Below are 20,115 nucleotides of genomic sequence, written 5' to 3'. Positions count from 1 at the left end.
ACGTTTGCTCGTGTTGTGCAGTCTACCCATCAAACCCCAGGTCGTCTCCCTCATTCCCACAGCTCAACACACACACACACACACACACACACACACACACACACACACACACACAGATAGATAGATAGATAGATAGTTTATTGACCACAACAAGATAAGATTGACATTAAGCATACATAAATACAATTAAACAAATCTAAAGTGATAATCACTAAATCCACTTTTAATGTTGATGATGTAGTCCACAGAATATTATCTTAAAGTTATTTAATCATACATTTCTAATATCTTAAAGATTATTTCACACACACACACACACACACACACACACACACACACACACACTATTTTGGGTTGATGATCCTGGGGAAAGGATCGTGGAAGAACCTCGTCTTGGACATATAGCGACCTTGGTTTCACTTCCCAGGATGAATTGCTCCAGTTGACCCCCGCAAGTATATCTGGACCGGGGACTGACTGACTAATGCCCCACCCTCTCTCTCTCTCTCTCTCTCTCTCTCTCTCTCTCTCTCTCTCTCTCTCTGGTTGTGAGTGAAAATTGACGGTAACACAAAGAAGTGACTCATTTTTTCATCGATTGCAGCGTGCAAGAAATCAGTCGGGTTGGATATGATAAACTTCAATCGTTTTTTTCATGTGCAGTATCTCTATAACAAACTGGTTCCCACTTCAGTTTTTGACGGGGATGAAGGAAGAAGGGGTGGGAGGTAATCCGTAGTTAACTGCAGATACCCAAAGGCTTCTCTTGACTCATAACTGCTAATAGAATCCCGTAGAGTTGAGTGTGAGTACTTGTGCTTGAGGCACGGCCACTGTCCGTAAGGTGCCAGCCAACCCAACAAAAATAGCCTAGTTCACCCGCTCACCACTTGCTCACAACACTTTCCTTCCACGCTTAGCTCTTTCCATCCATACCCTCAAGCCATCTCTCTGCTGGTCAGTATAGCGATGTATTGCTATCAAACAGACGGGATAGCATTGACATACGTCCACGTCAATCAGCTCGGGATCTATTGTCTACCCAAGTTTTAGAGTCAATGAAATGACACCCAGGTCCACGTTCTCAATGTGTTTTTGTCATATGCTGGAGACCAAAGACTTTTTTTTCTCACTATGGAGATGGTGAGCAGCAGTTTCTAATATACAAGAAGACTTAAGGAAAAAGATATGATCTAGGAAAAGAGAGAAAAAAAACATTATATTCGTGAGGGTAGTGAGTTAAAAAAGTTGAAAGTGACTTAGAGGAGAATATGGCTGATATGAACATCTGCGAAATTGATTGAGACAAATGATCAAAAGTGATGACTTCCACACAGTGTTGACAGAGGTTGAGGAACGCATTAGCAGACACAGTCTTAGGATAGCTAGGAAGAGGGGGTAAGTTTCCCAGACCCAGAAACTGTTTCAAAACTTTAATCGCTTTGAGATTTCGGGACTTAAGACTACAGGCATATCTGGTATGATTATCGCATGGGGGATCGCTTTAGAAGGATAGTGGACGCAGAGATCTAAGAAGGACAAATAAAAGGAATCATACGTTTGAGCATGTCTTCCGGTGCTTCAATTGAAAGATATACCATAGTGAAGTAGTCCATATTGGAACCACTACCGTTGTCAAGGATAAGCTTCTGGGGTTATTTTGCAGTTATAACGAACTAAGTACGGATACAAGCAGAGGATATGTAATATCTGTAGTCCCCTTAAGCAGTGACACAAGTTTCCATCTGGTAGAATCACACGTCAGTAGCAACTGAACAAAAGGGATATGGGAAGAAACCACACCTTGTCTATCGCTTGAATCCAGCAGAGACTGGGAGTCTGCTTGTCAGAGATATATCATACCCGAATTCATTTATTGCATTCTGTCTTTGGAGAATGATACGAAATAGAAATATTGTAAAGAAGGCATAGACATTGAGACTGTAGATAGAAAATAGCAGTGACTTAGCAAGAAAATTGTGGGGCACAGAGCTTCGTATTGCGTTAGGGTTAGGTTAGGATCCGCTGCGATAGGAACATGGACCAAGATCTTTCCACAGTAACGTAAGTATGAACTTGTCATCAGCTGAAACACAATGTAAAGGGTTAGTTAACACGATTGCTGGAGGGGCCAAAAAAAAAAAGATATATTGGAATTTTCTATGCCAGGAGAACTAAGTTAAGGATTGATGAACTATACGTACATATTTTTAGTATAATGAACCCAGAAATGATGATCAAAATTTCAGTATTGCATAAAGATTGCTCCTTGGTAGAAATAGAAATGACAGGTTACAATAGGTGGGACAAGGATAGGCTAAATATGGATGGGGAGTTGCGTCATCGGACGAGAATACAGAAAACTATGCCAACTATTTCTTTTATTACGACTTAAAGTTACCATTTTAGACTGAAAAGATTGAGTGTGATGTGGTAGAAACATCTTCCCTCCTCCCTGAAATTCAGCGAAAAATCTAAATGAAATATGAGATATGTTGGTGAGCAATACATTCTCTCGTAACTCGGACCTGTGCATCAACATGGAATGGAGAAGTTCAACACTGCAAAAAGTTTCTATTCAGATCTCTTAGAAACTCATACGCTTTCTTTTCTTTTTTATTGAATTTCGAAACACAAGAACACAACCCCGTATTAAACATGTTGGGCATAACTATATCCTACCTTGTCCAGAAGAGCCGTACATAATAGACATCAAAAACCTTCTCAAAACTTGAAGATACTCTGTATGAGGCGTGGTCATTCTGAACAGCAGCCCCATGAGGCGTGGTCATTCTGAGCAGCAGCGCCATGAGGCGTGGTCATTCTGAGCAGCAGCGCCATGAGGCGTGGTCATTCTGAGCAGCAGCCCCATGAGGCGTGGTAATTCTAAGCAGCAGCCCCATGAGGCGCGGTAATTCTGAGCAGCAGCCCCATGAGGCGTGGTCATTCTGAGCAGCAGCCCCATGAGGCGCGGTAATTCTGAGCAGCAGCCCCATGAGGCGTGGTAATTCTGAGCAGCAGCCCCATGAGGCGTGGTAATTCTGAGCAGCGGCCCCATGAGGCGTGGTCATTCTGAGCAGCAGCCCCATGAGGCGTGGTAATTCTGAGCAGCAGCCCCATGAGGCGCGGTAATTCTGAACAGCAGCCCCATGAGGCGTGGTAATTCTGAGCAGCGGCCCCATGAGGCGTGGTAATTCTTGAGCAGCAGCCCCATGAGGCGCGGTAATTCTGAGCAGCAGCCCCATGAGGCGTGGTCATTCTGAGCAGCAGCCCCATGAAGCGCGGTAATTATGAGCAGCAGCCCCATGAGGCGTGGTAATTCTGAGCTGCAGCCCCACACAGACAGCGGTCTGGCTCGCCCCAATATGGTGTGAACTGCGCATTTGATCACCTGCAATAATTTCTTCTTCCTTTCTCTCTTGAGCTGGAATGGAATCAGACGACTTTCACCTCATCAACTCTCCCACTGTCACTCTTCCATCCTCCATCCCTTCCCGTCTGGTGTGACGTTGCTCTGCCCTCTCTCTCTTTCTCTCTGTTCCACAGGAATTATTTTTTTTCACCTCTGCTCTCGTGGACTGTGTTCGTATATCCTAGGCGTCCAAGACCCGCTACACACACCTGGCTGCAATATCCCTTGGTTTCTGTACGCAGAACCGTTATACGAGACTTGACCGTTATCCTGCTTTCGTATAGCGAATCTGGAACTATTTTTTTCTATTTAAAAGAGAGAAGACTGCCAGCGCCTGAGGAGCTCAGATTGAAATTACGTATTTTCCCCCACTCTTCATTCTTCCTGTTATCTGAGATGGCCACAATTAAGGTACGGTTTTGACTCCTGTGCCATGTTGGCTAGTCTGGTTTTATTTTTTTTATTTTTTCCAAGAAAATGATTTAGAACTTTTATTAGTCATTCCATACGGTGGTTATAGCTCAAGAAACAGAGAACCATTCCCAGAAAAGAATCGGTGACGAAAATAAGATGCAGTGTACACATTGGTTAAAGACAGTTAGACGCAATTGTTGACAGAAAACGATATGCATGTAAAAGATAAAATTGAATTAAAAAGTTTTCCCTAAGACTTTCATATTTTGTCCTTAGAGGAGATGTAGGAATTTGTGAAAATGGGAAAGTCTGTAAACATATATATATATTATCCCTGGGGATAGGGGAGAAAAAATACTTCCCACGTATTCCCTACGTGTCGTAGAAGGCGACTAAAAGGGGAGGGAGCGGGGGGCTGGAAATCCTCCCCTCTCGTTTTTCATTTTCCAAAAGAAGGAACAGAGAAGGGGGCCAAGTGAGGATGTTCTCTCAAAGGCTCAGTCCTCTGTTCTTAACGCTACCTCGCTAATGCGGGAAATAGCGAATAGTATGAAAATATATATATATATATATATATATATATATATATATATATATATATATATATATATATATATATATATCCCTGGGGATAGGGGAGAAAGAATACTTCCCACGTATTCCCTGCGTGTCGTAGAAGGCGACTAAAAGGGGAGGGAGCGGGTGGCTGGAAATCCTCCCCTTTCTTGTTTTTTTTAATTTTCCAAAAGAAGGAACAGAGAAGGGGGTCAGGTGAGGATATTCCCTCTAAGGCCCAGTTCTCTGTTCTTAACGCTACCTCGCTAACGCGGGAAATGGCAAATAGTATGAAAAAAAATAATATATATATATATATATATATATATATATATATATATATATATATATATATACTCTATCGGAGTTTATGGAAGAAACATAAACACCCTCTCGTTCACCATGAACAGTGCGCTTCTCGAATATGTTAGGACATTTTTTTTTTTTTAAGTTCAGAGGAAGATGAAGAGATGAAAACATAAAGATTGATAAGATCACAGTAAGCGAAGGTCGGTTGACGTGCCACTTTGGCCTTTGGTAAGAACAACAATCCAACCCCCACCCACCCCATATTTTTTTTTTACGAGAGATCCTGTTTGCTGGTAAATTGTTCAGTGCACGAGAAATATATGAGATAGGGGTGAACATCGTCTCCGCTATCCTCACTGCTTTTCCGCTAACCTAGTCTCCACTATCCCAGTTTCTTTTTCCCGTTAACCTAGTCTCCGCTATCCCAGCTTCTTTTCCGCTAACGTAGTCTCCGCCTTCCCAGCTGCTTTCCTGCTAACCTAGTCTCCGCTATCCCAGCTGCTTTCCCGCTAACCTAGTCTCCGCTATCCCAGCTGCTTTCCCCGCTAACCTAGTGTCCGCTATCCCAGCTGCTTTCCCCGCTAACCTAGTCTCCGCTATCCAGCTGCTTTCCCGCTAACCTAGTCTCCGCTATCCCAGCTGCTTTCCCCGCTAACCTAGTCTCCGCTATCCCAGCTGCTTTCCCGCTAACCTGGTCTCCGCTATCCCAGCTGCTTTCCCCGCTAACCTAGTCTCCGCTATCCAGCTGCTTTCCCGCTAACATAGTCCTCGCTATCCCAGCTGCTTTCCCGCTAACCTGGTCTCCGCTATCCCAGCTGCTTTTCCGCTAACCTCGTAATTCCTCCTGTAAGCCTGTACATTCTTTCGTTCATTTTTTTTCTCTCTCTCTTACTGAGAGACGAATGTTCATATCTCTGACTTACTAACAAACTAAGTAGAAATTAGCAAAAGGTTACTTCAGTATCTAAAAAAATAATAAAATTTTCCTCAGTTATCGTGCCGTGAACCTCGCTTCATTACCCGGGGGAAGTGATGGAAAGTATCATTTAGAATAAGCTGACAAAATTCTGAAAAAAAAAATGAAAAATTGAAAGTAGTTAGCCAACATGGCTTCCATAACAACAGATCCTATGTTACCCATTTTCTGGGAATCTTTCGGTGAAATATGTGACGGCTGGGATAAAACAAAAGCATTTAATTTCTGTTTAGACTTTCAAAAGGCCTTTGATAAAGTCTCATAAAAAAAATTGAACGTTAAGAAAATGGCTTATGACTGGTATGGAAATACAGCATATAGTAATAAAACGATTGCAGTTTTTTTTTTTTTATAGAAAACGATTAAGATTGTTTAAAGGAAAACCATCCGAAATCGTGGTGAGACTAGTGATTTACATTACTTGAGTAGTACCCACTAACATTTGCCTGCAGACATGGTTTGTTTCCTTTACGATTCTCCAAGTGTGGGAGCTGGGGGGTTGAAAGTAATTTTGGCGATAGGTTAAGTAAAATGTCGACTCCCAAGTCCCTCTCACACACAGATTACTGCGGTTTAATTGCTCTTAGGTAATATTCGTCTCTGGGCTTCCTCATACTGTGTCCCATCTTCAGTTTGTATTTATTCATTCATGTTACGTATGATCAACCACATATCATGGAGTTTGAGTAGGTCCTTCCCTCCTACATTGACTTGATACTCATCCCACCTGGCTTCTCTATTGATCTTAATATTATCCGCAAACATTTTCAGATGTGAACCCAGTCCTTGCCCGTCACTTACAGAGATGAAGAACTGCAATGGGCCCACGGACGTGCCTTGTCGTACACCACTGGTGACCCCCATCATCCCCCCATCCCGTTCCAAGGACGCTCCTGGGACTAGCGTCCTCTGCTTTCTTCCACTGAGGTAACATGTCTACCTTTTATTCCTGCCTGTGTGTGTATACAGCTGTGACTAGCGTCCTCTGCTTTCTTCCACTGAGGTAACATGTTTACCTTTTATTCCTGCCTGTGTGTGTGTGTGTGTATACAGCTTCTTTACCATCCTTCTGTGTGCTACAGTGTCACGTGCTATGTGGCACACAGTCTTCTGTCTAAAACAGAGTTCACTCTCTCGTAGAAGTCTAAGGGGGTTTGATACATGTGACCTTTTCCTGACTCCTTTTTCGTTTTTGTTTTTTTGGTCACCCACATATGGTTCCTCTGCCACGCTCATAAGACGAGTTAGCCTGTTGTTCAGCACAATTTCCCGGTATTCTTTCTGAGAGGTAGGCTCGACTCTTGTCATCTTTGAATCCTCTCGCACTTTACCTTCCTCCAGCGACTTCTGGAAGGAACGGCATTTTAAGCGACCTGTGTTCCTTATCTGCACACTTGTTTAGCGCATTTGGGAAATACGCCACCAGGACCGTGAACCCTCATTTGGGCGAGGCTCTTTAGCTGTCTATGTCTCCTAGAAAAGTCAGTGTTCTCCAGGACTTCCTTCGTATTTTACCTTTGAACTTGTCATTCAGCTCCTCGCATACCTTTACGTAATCCTCGTCAGCTCTTCCCTCCCAATGCATTAGCCTCATTAGCTTCGTGCTGATGAATATGTAGAAGAGATTAGAATTAACGCTGCCTCGTCCACGAATGTTATGTTCACACTCTTCCTCGTGTCATACCTCGCTGCGTTAGTCTCATGCACATTTCAGAGACTGGCTGGCTAAATTTACTGCTTGCCTGCGTTCCATCCATAGTACCTCTAAGCTCCCTAGCTTTTTGCGGCATGTTGAGCCACGTCTATTTCCTGATCTCAATTTCCAACTGCATTTGTAGCTATAGGTACTCATTCCCCCTGCTCATTCGTTGCATCTATCACTGAACCCATAAGAATGACCTGTTTATCGTGGCGACAAAACTCCATTTCCCCAGTTCATGTTCCTATTTTTTAGTTCTCCACATCTGTGTCATTCCCATGATCGTATATATATATATATATATATATATATATATATATATATATATATATATATATATATATATATATATCCTCTCTGCATCTGGTGTCCTCTCTGATTGTATTATGTTCTCATTTATGATATTATCAAACTCACGCGTTACGCTGTCTCGGATTAGCATATTATACCTGATGCTTTTTAGGTGCTTTGATACTCTTTTTTATCAAGATAAGACCTACTAATGAGGGGTTTCAACACGCTTTGTGATTATAGTATGCTAATGGACATGGTGGTTTGGGAAATGTTTACTGTATATACTTTAAGCACTTGTGTCTATATGACTTTATTCCTGCGGGAAAAGATGAGAAATTCTCTCATTGTCTTTGTGATTAAGATCCTTCGTTATTGGAGCTGAATCATCTTTTTAGGATTGCATGGTTCACTCCATGTACCCTGCTGATCGTCCCAACATTGTCATCCCTCATGTATTTGCTAAGGTCCGTGAAGAACTCTGGGGGAGGGAGGGATTATAGATTGTGAACACCACCACTACATCATTCTGGACTACGGTTTACTCTCCCCATGTTGCACTGTCTTGAATGGGACGTCCACCAGTACCACCACCTGTGACTTGATATTGTGCCTAACCGATAGGGTCAGTCCCTCTATCTTCTCGCTCTCCGTCCTGGTTATCATGTGCCCATCTGGATAGGTAAAGTCATATCTTAAGTCTTGTCTCCGCCGTTTCAGTAAATATCAAATTTCTCTTTCCCCTGACTCGACCCTTGGCTCCGACTGGGGTTCTTTTCCATTTGCGTTCGTATGGATCGATTTTCAGCTTGAGGTTTGCGTCGCGTGACGTAACCTCTCTAAGGTCGTGGTGAGGATTCTCTCTCTCTCTCTCTCTCTCTCTCTCTCTCTCTCTCTCTCTCTCTCTCTCTCTCTCTCTCTCTCTCTCTCTCTCTCTCTCTCTCTCTCTCTCCACTTTTGATGTCTCCTGTGTTGTTCTGCCATCCCTCTGAATTCCTTACCTACTCTCTCTCTCTCTCTCTCTCTCTCTCTCTCTCTCTCCCTGTGATGAATACCCTCTCTCTGACTTCCTGCTTGCTCGCGAGTTTCTCAACCTGCTTTGGTACCTCCCAGCCAGCCGGACTCTACATTAAAGTGTCATTTGCTACCAGGAAGTTCCGGTATGTCTTCCCCTGTGTCTCCCAGCAGTGTTTTTCATTTATCTCAAAATTTGCACCTGGCACGTCCGTGGCCTCTAGTAATCTCATGTCACTTGTTTTCTTTTCCCTTCTTCCCTCTTTGGTCTCACTATGGTCATTATTTTTTTTCCAGGCCAGAGATCATCAGTGACTTAGATCTGTCTGCTTCTTGTCTCACCAAAGTTCTTTGTTTTGGTGTTACCTGCTTAAGCGTCCAAGTGTTCCAGCGTTGTCGTCTCGTCACACTCCACGTCTCTGGCTTGCGTCATCTCCAGTTTTCACCACCAAGCGCTGATGATCCTTTAGAACATCGAGTCAGCCATAGCTTTATCCTGACTGTTCTGTCTCAACCGCTTCACATGATGAGTAGGTATGTTCTTTTGTTTCGTTACTTCCATGTCTCTTCTCAGGCGTCAGCTAATACTACCCCCCCCCCCTCTAATTCTGTCGTTTGCCCCGAGAATTTGTGTTCCTGCTCCCTGCCTCTCATTTTCGATTGTTTTCTTTTAGGTGTATCTGGCATGTTGGTGCCTCTCGGAGGTACAGTATGCGAAGAGCTTTCTAACCTCTGTATGTGACACTCCCCAATAGATTGTCTTTTCTTGGTTACCTACAATTGAAAGGCCATCTCGGGTGAAAGATTGTCACAAGATACGAGAACGTGGAATTTAACGATTCCGCAAAAGGAGGAAGACGATTGCGCAGCTAGAGTCGTTCACGGGAAGAAGGAGGCGTCATAACGGTCAATCCTTGTGTAGCTGGTTTCCGCAATGTGACTGTAGGGAAGCAGCAGCCATCTGATGCATGCTTCGCGTCCAAGCCTTGCCTTAGAGGGAGACGGGAACACATGCAGACACCTCATGGAAACAGTTGCCCAAATGATACCTTTAGGAGAGAGAGAGAGAGAGAGAGAGAGAGAGAGAGAGAGAGAGAGAGAGAGAGAGAGAGAGAGAGAGAGAGAGAGCAGCAACATGGTGTCGCACAGTTGGGGGTGGTTGAAGAGAGGTGATGCCAGGAGAATTTGATGATACTGAATCCGGTCTGGTTAAGAGGGAGGCGGAGGTAAATCTTCGTCAGGTCTATGGTCCTTATATGGGACATGTTCTTGTGTAAGAGCCTAATTTAGTACACTTTTAAAGCGTAGTTTTGAGAGCCTAGTTTACTTTTGAAGTGTAGTTTTGATAGCTTGGTCTACTTTTAATAGCCTAGTTTCCTTGGAATCCATTGATCTTTATACTTTTCTTCAAGACTTCCCCAACTCCCTTCCCAACTTTCTAACACTGGTCTAGTATCATCCTCAGAAGCAAAAACGCTTTTGAATTTGTCATTCGAGAGTTCTTCCCTCCAAGTCTGTTGGTTGATCTTGAACAAATAGTTTTCCCATGATGAACTTGGGTTGTGTTTCATCTCGTCCACAATGCTCTGTCCAAACGACTAAGGCCTCTGCTCCTCTCTCCTTACCTTGGATTGTTCACTTTATGCTTTCCTGTACCTTTCTGATGCTGGCCGGCTACGGTGATGTATGTACGTCTTCCACAGGACATCTGTGAGTTCTCTTACTTCTTGACATTTCGTGTTGAACCATTCTTCTCTCCACTTCGTTCGTCCTTCTCACTTAGAGTCCCACGGCACTCATGTCCTTGACAGCTTTCGTAGTAGATTTCACAAAGTCTTCCACAGCATTGGTCTGTATGCCTGCTGTGAAAATCTTTCCAGTCGACGCTATGGAAGCACTTTGTCATCTCTATATATTTTCCTCAACTGTATTTCCGTTAGGGTCCTGTGTTCTGTAATCCCTATTTTCGCGTCCTTCGTCACCACACGGAGTAAAAAGTCCTATACGATCACATTTTCCCGAAGGTGCTTCGCATTTGCTGTGCTATATTTTCTCTCCCGTTTCGCGTTCAGTGATGTCTAGCACTGATGATGTGCCATGCTCTTTAGGTCTCATATACTGTGTGATCTGTTGATGCATGAGGTTCTCCTGCACACATGCGAGCTACTTGTATCTCCCATCTCTCTCTCTCTCTCTCTCTCTCTCTCTCTCTCTCTCTCTCTCTCTCTCTCTCTCTCTCTCTCTCTCTCTCTCTCTCTCTCTCTCTCTCTCTCTCCAAGAGCGTCCAAGTTATCTCCCAGTCTATTCCTCTGTAGCTGGAGTCCCTCGTCATCAGTAATTTACCGTCGTCTTCGTCCACGGAGTGTCTGTCTCGCAGCTTCGCTCATCATCCTGATTGCTTCCTTTATTGTTGTCCATATCCATCTGTCCTGGGTCACCGTAGCTCCCATGGAGGGCTGCAGGGTAACCGCACCACTGTACAGTATCTTCCCACTGTCACTTCGGCCATGAAGCACTGTATGAACGTGCCATCTATCGACATCTGAGCTTTATTGTTATCACGTATGAGGAGGGGAAAGTGATCCTCTTTATCTTCACTGTCCTTCCTCGTTATCGCGTGCCCTTCGAATCTCCACCGCCCCAGTGATAATGTCGGTTACGATCTCTGACGCACGTCTTTACTATGCAGTTCCCTCCCACTTTGCCACCGGTTCGGTCTGCGTCAGTCCACAGAGCTGCGAGGTGTAGTTCCGTCATGACTGTATGATTGCTCCTCCCTCCAGCCTGATCCCAACCCCTCGTGTCTTGCCTTGAGCCAATCGACTCCTCTGGCTCACTTCCCTCGCCTCCCTGGTCTCGTCACCTTTGACATACACTCCTGTGGACCTCCTCCTCCTCCTCCCTCGTCCATGCAGCAGTGAAATAACGTAATAAGGAGTGTGGTACCTGATGAACATTTCCTGGTACAATCGGGCCAGAGGGAGTGACCAGGCGCCTCCCCCGACCCAAAGTGGGATCAGGGCCGTTACTAGCCAGCCCTCACGTGCATAACAGACGACTCGCTCGTCCTCACAACCACTCACGCTCTACCAACACCGTTCGAAGTCCTGTTTTGTGTGCGGGGGTTCTAAGGCAATTTCGTTGCCTGGTTTACCCTAGGGTGTAACCCCGTGCCTGACCCCAGCCTGGGAATGAAGCTCCCACATGTCCACCCCTCGTGGGGGAATCACGGTGGAGATGAGGGAGTACCACTTCTCCTCCCGTTGACGTCATGGCCTCCCCATCATCATCTGGGTGGGGGTTTTCCCTCAAGGGTGAGATCGTCTGTCTCGAGGCCCAGGATGGCACGCAGCACTACACCCACGCATGGAGGCGCTCACGCAAGTGAGGTGGGGGGTTGGCGCATGGCTCTCAGTGCCTTCGAGCACTTCTCTCCCTCACTCACACGCACACTCACACCCACACACACACACACACCGCCCGGTGAGGTGCACGGATGTGTTCTCCCTCGGTGTGTGTTGGTCGTTGGATGACTTGGACGCTTAGTGTATGTCGCTCGCTGCTGGGTCGCTTGGGTTTGACTCGAGGCGAAAGGTTGGTCGTGAGCGGCGCCGGGTCGCGCCATGACTAGTCTCTCTCTCTCTCTCTCTCTCTCTCTCTCTCTCTCTCTCTCTCTCTCTCTCTCTCTCTCTCTCTCTCTCTCTCTCTCTCTCAGCAGGGTGTGGAGTCTCCCGTTACTTGGGCATCCCCCAGCACGGAGCGTGTGTTATAGATTCGGCCTGAAATTAACACCTCATCCTGTAGGAGGGAGGGACCAAGGAGTTCCGTCTCTCTCTCTCTCTCTCTCTCTCTCTCTCTCTCTCTCTCTCTCTCTCTCTCTCTCTCTCTCTCTCTCTCTCTCTCTCTCTCTCTCTCTCTCTCAGCAGGGTGTGGAGTCTCCCGTTACTTGGGCATCCCCCAGCACGGAGCGTGTGTTATAGATTCGGCCTGAAATTAACACCTCATCCTGTAGGAGGGAGGGACCAAGGAGTTCCGTCTCTCTCTCTCTCTCTCTCTCTCTCTCTCTCTCTCTCTCTCTCTCTCTCTCTCTCTCTCTCTCTCTCTCTCCTTCAGGTGCTGTGAGTGGTAAAGACGCGAGGCTTCCCACTCTAGCCCTTTCGGACCTTGCCAAGATGGTTGGCAAGGAGTATTCCCTCACTCAGATATACGTTTCTATCAGGAAACTTTGCCAAATCAAGCAAACGTTTCCATCAGTAAACTTTGCCAAATTAAGCAAACGTTTCCATCAGTAAACTTTGCCAAATTAAGCATACGTTTCCATCAGTAAACTTTGCCAAATTAAACATACGTTTCCATCCGTAAACTTTGCCAAATTAAACATATGTTTCCTTCAGTAAACTTTGCCAAATTAAACATATGTTTCCTTCAGTAAACTTTGCCAAATTAAACATGTTTCCTTCAGTAAACTTTGCCAAATTAAACATATGTTTCCTTCAGTAAACTTTGCCAAATTAAGCATAAGTTTCCGTATTTTAACTATGCCAAATGAAGCATACGTTTCCAACAGAAAACTTTGCCAAATTAAACATACGTTTCCATCAGTAAACCTTAATAAATTAAGCGTACGCTTCAATCAGTAAACTTTGCCAAATCAAGCATACGTTTTCCACCGTTAACTTTGGCAAATTAAGCAGAGTTTTATGTTCATTTGATTAAGACACACACACACACACACACACACACACACACACACACACACACACACACACACACACACACAACACATGCACATCAGTTAACACTGGATAACACAATGATTGAGAAATTAACAAGCCCTGGCGTAAGGTACACTCTTCTTAAAGTACATTCTTGTAGAAATATCTTTTACAAACAGAAGATTTTTCAACTTTGGAAATTGCTGCCGTAATGAATGGTGAAATGAGGAAATTGAAATCGCCAGTGAGAGAGAAATGAGGAGAGGATGGATGCATGAACAGTACGTCCAGGAAAGGAGTGCGAACGATTGGAAGGAGTACAAGAGAAAGAGGCAGGAGATCAAGGGAAAGGAAGGTGCAGGGGCTGAAAAAGAGGGTATAAAGGGAGGTGACGTGAGAGAGTATCAGTGAACATCAGAAACGGGGGAGGATGGATGCATGAACAGTACGTCCAGGAAAGGAGTGCGAACGATTGGAAGGAGTACAAGAGAAAGAGGCAGGAGATCAAGGGAAAGGAAGGTGCAGGGGCTGAAAAAGAGGGTATAAAGGGAGGTGACGTGAGAGAGTATCAGTGAACATCAGAAACGGGGGAGGATGGATGCATGAACAGTACGTCCAGGAGAGGAGTGCAAACGATTGGAAAGAGTACAAGAGTAAGAGGCAGGAGATCAAGGGAAAGAAAAGGTGCAGGGGCTGAAAAAGAGGGTATAAAGGGAGGTGACGTGAAAGTGTATCAGTGAACATCAGAAACGGGGGAGGATGGATGCATGAACAGTACGTCCAGGAAAGGAGTGTAAACGATTGGAAGGAGTACAAGAGTAAGAGGCAGGAGATCGAGGGAAAGGAAGGTGCAGGGGCTGAAAAAGAGGGTATAAAGGGAGGTGACGTGAGAGAGTATCAGTGAACATCAGAAGGAATGAGCAAACTTTCTTGGAAACAATGATGACTGTCAGAGAACAAGATGACTGATGGGCCGGCCTAAACTTGATGGATGGAAGCCATGTACAGTTAGTAGAGAGGGGAAGGGGCCAAGAGCAGCGCCCTGGAGGACACCCAGACATAACAAGAAGAGACGACGAGGAAAGTCCGACCGAGACACACACATACACACTAACGTTGTGTCCGATTTCTCAGTAAAAGCAGTGGCCTCGTCTTCAGATCTAGTCGTCGCGACCAGTACCTGTGTGATCTGAGGACGAGCCCTGTGGGAGAATCTGACGAAGCCTCGAGCGAAGTCTCGGATTCCCGGGATGATCACACCAGCGCACAGGCTTGTAACACACCCTCTTACCGTCGTGCCAAAGCACACACATTGTCATGGCCGTTAAAAGGAAAGTGGATGGCGAGGTTGGGGGGTGTCATGTGGTTAAGGGGGGGTTATGTAGGGGGTGGGGGTGGTTGGCTGGCCTGGGTTGCGAGATGCGTGTTCAACTGCTCTTCTTAATGTCGCCTCGTCTTGATAATTCTTTGATACGGAGTTGATTTGATGATGGGATGTGCTCTATTCTCACCTGTGGGGATACGCTAGCGTTATTGATATCAGCAATTAAGACAGATTCTCCAACATAAAGCATTTTATATGTTAAAAATACATTTCTTTTGATCGATGTAAAACAGTTACGATAATTGACTTGTCATGTCTTTGTGTCTTGCGCTGATGATTTCGTGTTTGAGATCTGCAATGAAAGATTTTGAATCTACTTTGGCAGTGGGGCTCAATTTTGGCCCTAGACGATGGTAGTGGGAACTGACCCCTGAATGTATATATATATATATACCAGCGGGAAATTTCTCTCCAGTACAAGTCTCGACACGTGAGGAAGTCTATTTTCCCCCCTATATCTGTTCCCCATCCTTATCAGTTTACGTTGACCAGTGTATGTGTATATGTGTGTGTGTGTGTGTGTGTGTGTGTGGGTTTAGTTACCCATTTGTTTCTACGATACAGCGAGGGAGTTGAACAGGCGCGAGGAGACCCATCTCTTGAGTTTCGGGTGTGGTTCATGTCACACCTGCGTCTGCCCAACTACAGCTGAAGAGCCTTTGGACTTCGATAGATTTGACTCTTCGTCTAATGAAGACTCCTATGTCTCTCTCTCTCTCTCTCTCTCTCTCTCTCTCTCTCTCTCTCTCTCTCTCTCTCTCTCTCTCTCTCTCTCTCTCTCTCTCTCTCTCTCTCTCTCTCTCTCTCTCTCTCTCTCTGCCCCTTGTTGAGTTAAGCCTGGCTTCCCCCTTACGTGGTCAGTGTATACAGCTACACCTCACCACACCCAGGGGGGCGTGGGTCAAGCCTCCCGCCAGTGTCACATGGTTGCTGTGTGGCCGCCTGGCGACCCCGTGGGGGTGATGGGGCGACGTGTCGTCCTTTCCCCTCTCCCTCCAAACCTCCCTACCTCCTCACCTTACCTCCACAAACACGACCGACCTCCCACCTGCTCAAAAAATATGCAGGTTTGCCGACCCACGTAAACTTGTGGTTTATTTCCTCAACTTTTATTTGTCATTCTTTGTTTTTCTTTTTTTTTTTTTTTTGTTTTGTTTCTCTGAAGACCACGCCTTGATAGCAAGTTACTTATATCCGAGACTAGAACCTCCACACACACACACACACACACACACACACACACACACACACACACACACACACACACCGTCATTCACATGGTACAGGTCCCAGTCATTCCACAGTACAGGTTCCAGTCATAACACGGGGCAGGTCCCAGTCATAACACGGCACAGGTCCCAGTCATAACACGGTACAGGTCCCAGTCATAACACGGCACAGGTCTCAGTCATAACACGACACAGGTCCCAGTCATAACACGGTACAGGTCCCAGTCATAACACGGTACAGGTCCCAGTCATAACACGACACAGGTCCCAGTCATAACGCGGTACAGGTCCCAGTCATAACACGGTACAGGTCCCAGTCATAACACGACACAGGTCCCAGTCATAACACGGTACAGGTCCCAGTCATAACACGACACAGGTCCCAGTCATAACACGGTACAGGTCCCAGTCATAACACGACGCAGGTCCCGGTCATAACACGGCACAGGTCCCAGTCATAACACGACACAGGTCCCGGTCATAACACGGTACAGGTCCCAGTCATAACACGGTGCAGGTCCCGGTCATAACACGGTACAGGTCTCAGTCATAACACGGTGCAGGTCCCAGTCATAACACGGCACAGGCTCCAGTCATAACACGGCACAGGTTCCAGTCATAACACGGCACAGGTCTCAGTCATAACACGGCACAGGTCCCAGTCATAACACGGCACAGGTTCCAGTCATAACACGGTACAAGTCCCAGTCATAACACGACACAGGTCCCAGTCATAACACGACACAGGTCCCAGTCATAACACGGCACAGGTTCCAGTCATAACACGGTACAAGTCCCAGTCATAACACGACACAGGTCCCAGTCATAACACGACACAGGTTCCAGTCATAACACGGCACAGGTCTCAGTCATAACACGACACAGGTTCCAGTCATAACACGACACAGGTCCCAGTCATAACACGGCACAGGTCCCAGTCATAACACGGCACAGGTCCCTCACAGAGAGTGTCTGTTTTCCTACAATTGCCATTTCCAGTTGACCCTCAGGGAGACGGGCCAATTCTCACCTCTACAACTGTGACTGTTGTAGTTCGTAGAGCTGGTGGCCCACTGTGGTTGTCACGACTGTGCTGGTTGTCAGCGCAGTGACACGTCGATAAACGTCAATATCCACAGTGAACGGCACTTGGGTCAGAACAGCTGACAACGAAGGTCATTAACGAAGAACGTGGTCATTTCATTAATACAAAATTTGCTCTTATTGGTTGCCAGGCGATCATTGTTGTCACCAAAGCAGTGGTTGTTGTCACCAGAGCAGTGGTTGTTGACACCAGAGCAGTGGTTGTTGACACCAAAGCAGTGGTTGTTGTCACCAGAGCAGTGGTTGTTGACACCAGAGCAGTGGTTGTTGACACCAGAGCAGTGGTTGTTGTCACTAGAGCAGTGGTTGTTGACACCAGAGCAGTGGTTGTTGACACCAGAGCAGTGGTTGTTGACACCAAAGCAGTGGTTGTTGTCACCAGAGCAGTGGTTGTTGTCACCAAAGCAGTGGTTGTTGTCACCAAAGCAGTGGTTGTTGACACCAGAGCAGTGGTTGTTGTCACCAGAGCAGTGGTTGTTGTCACCAAAGCAGTGGTTGTTGTCACCAAAGCAGTGGTTGTTGACACCAAAGCAGTGGTTGTTGACACCAGAGCAGTGGTTGTTGTCACCAAAGCAGTGGTTGTTGTCACCAAAGCAGTGGTTGTTGTCACCAAAGCAGTGGTTGTTGACACCAAAGCAGTGGTTGTTGACACCAGAGCAGTGGTTGTTGTCACCAGAGCAGTGGTTGTTGTCACCAGAGCAGTGGTTGTTGTCACCAGAGCAGTGGTTGTTGTCACCAGAGCAGTGGTTGTTGTCACCAGAGCAGTGGTTGTTGTCACCAGAGCAGTGGTTGTTGTCACCAGAGCAGTGGTTGTTGTCACCAGAGCAGTGGTTGTTGTCACCAGAGCAGTGGTTGTTGTCACAGAGCAGTGGTTGTTGACACCAAGAGCAGTGGTTGTTGTTCACCAGAGCAGTGGTTGTTGTCACCAGAGCAGTGGTTGTTGTCACCAGAGCAGTGGTTGTGTCACAGAGCAGTGGTTGTCACCAGAGCAGTGGTTGTTGTCCCAAGAGCAGTGGTTGTTGTCACCAAAGCAGTGGTTGTTGTCACCAGAGCAGTGGTTGTTGTCACCAGAGCAGTGGTTGTTGACACCAGAGCAGTGGTTGTTGTCACCAGAAGCAGTGGTTGTTGTCACCAGAGCAGTGGTTGTTGTCACCAGAGCAGTGGTTGTTGTCACCAGAGCAGTGGTTGTTGTCACCAATGCAGTGGTTGTTGTCACCAGAGCAGTGCGTTGTTGTCACCAGAGCAGTGGTTGTTGTCACCAGAGCAGTGGTTGTTGACACCAAAGCAGTGGTTGTTGTCACCAGAGTAGTGGTTGTTGTCACCAGAGCAGTGGTTGTTGTCACCAAAGCAGTGGTTGTTGTCACCAGAGCAGTGGTTGTTGTCACCAGAGCAGTGGTTGTTGTCACCAAAGCAGTGGTTGTTGTCACCAAAGCAGTGGTTGTTGTCAACAGAGCAGTGGTTGTTGTCACCAGAGCAGTGGTTGTTGACACCAGAGCAGTGGTTGTTGTCAACAGAGCAGTGGTTGTTGACACCAAAGCAGTGGTTGTTGTCACCAGAGCAGTGGTTGTTGACACCAGAGCAGTGGTTGTTGTCACCAGAGCAGTGGTTGTTGTCACCAGAGCAGTGGTTGTTGACACCAAAGCAGTGGTTGTTGTCACCAGAGCAGTGGTTGTTGACACCAGAGTAGTGGTTGTTGTCACCAGAGCAGTGGTTGTTGACACCAAAGCAGTGGTTGTTGTCACCAGAGCAGTGGTTGTTGTCACCAAAGCAGTGGTTGTTGTCACCAGAGCAGTGGTTGTTGACACCAAAGCAGTGGTTGTTGACACCAGAGCAGTGGTTGTTGTCACCAAAGCAGTGGTTGTTGTCACTAGAGCAGTGGTTGTTGACACCAAAGCAGTGGTTGTTGTCACCAAAGCAGTGGTTGTTGACACCAAAGCAGTGGTTGTTGACACCAAAGCAGTGGTTGTTGTCACCAGAGCAGTGGTTGTTGACACCAAAGCAGTGGTTGTTGTCACCAGAGCAGTGGTTGTTGACACCAAAGCAGTGGTTGTTGACACCAAAGCAGTGGTTGTTGTCACCAGAGCAGTGGTTATTGACACCAAAGCAGTGGTTGTTGTCACCAGAGCAGTGGTTGTTGACACCAGAGCAGTGGTTGTTGTCACCAGAGCAGTGGTTGTTGTCACCAAAGCAGTGGTTGTTGTCACCAGAGCAGTGGTTGTTGTCACCAAAGCAGTGGTTGTTGTCACTAGAGCAGTGGTTGTTGTCACCAGAGCAGTGGTTGTTGTCACCAGAGCAGTGGTTGTTGACACCAAAGCAGTGGTTGTTGTCACCAAAGCAGTGGTTGTTGTCACCAAAGCAGTGGTTGTTGACACCAGAGCAGTGGTTGTTGACACCAGAGCAGTGGTTGTTGTCACCAAAGCAGTGGTTGTTGTCACCAGAGCAGTGGTTGTTGACACCAAAGCAGTGGTTGTTGTCACCAGAGCAGTGGTTGTTGACACCAGAGCAGTGGTTGTTGTCACCAAAGCAGTGGTTGTTGTCACCAGAGCAGTGGTTGTTGACACCAGAGCAGTGGTTGTTGTCACCAAAGCAGTGGTTGTTGACACCAAAGCAGTGGTTGTTGTCACCAGAGCAGTGGTTGTTGACACCAGAGCAGTGGTTGTTGTCACCAGAGCAGTGGTTGTTGTCACCAGAGCAGTGGTTGTTGTCACCAAAGCAGTGGTTGTTGTCACCAGAGCAGTGGTTGTTGTCACCAAAGCAGTGGTTGTTGTCACCAGAGCAAGGGTTGTTGTCACCAGAGCAGTGGTTGTTGTCACCAGAGCAGTGGTTGTTGTCACCAAAGCAGTGGTTGTTGTCACTAGAGCAGTGGTTGTTGTCACCAGAGCAGTGGTTGTTGACACCAAAGCAGTGGTTGTTGACACCAAAGCAGTGGTTGTTGTCACCAGAGCAGTGGTTGTTGACACCAGAGCAGTGGTTGTTGTCACCAGAGCAGTGGTTGTTGTCACCAGAGCAGTGG

The 20,115-nt window shown here is 46.4% G+C and overlaps 1 protein-coding gene across 2 annotated transcripts in view; it reads left to right on the top strand.

Annotated features, from left to right (window-relative positions):
- LOC139750119 (uncharacterized) overlaps positions 1-20,115 on the top strand; it is a 106,214-nt gene that overhangs the window by 44,785 nt on the left and 41,314 nt on the right. The window contains exons 1-3 of one of the 2 annotated variants that reach the window (XM_071664458.1): positions 595-957; positions 6,438-6,593; positions 8,968-9,204. In XM_071664458.1, the coding sequence (XP_071520559.1) occupies positions 6,472-6,593; positions 8,968-9,204 (359 nt within the window). In that variant the 5' untranslated portion in view covers positions 595-957; positions 6,438-6,471. Of the gene's footprint in view, positions 1-594; positions 958-6,437; positions 6,594-8,967; positions 9,205-20,115 lie in introns of those variants that run through there. The other variant, XM_071664457.1, reaches the window with a different exon arrangement.

The sequence above is a fragment of the Panulirus ornatus genome, chromosome 9 (assembly GCF_036320965.1).
Source record: "Panulirus ornatus isolate Po-2019 chromosome 9, ASM3632096v1, whole genome shotgun sequence".
Taxonomy (NCBI): Eukaryota; Metazoa; Arthropoda; class Malacostraca; order Decapoda; family Palinuridae; genus Panulirus; species Panulirus ornatus.
Note: the sequence above shows the minus strand (reverse complement) of the source record. Positions and strands in the feature narration are given on the sequence as shown.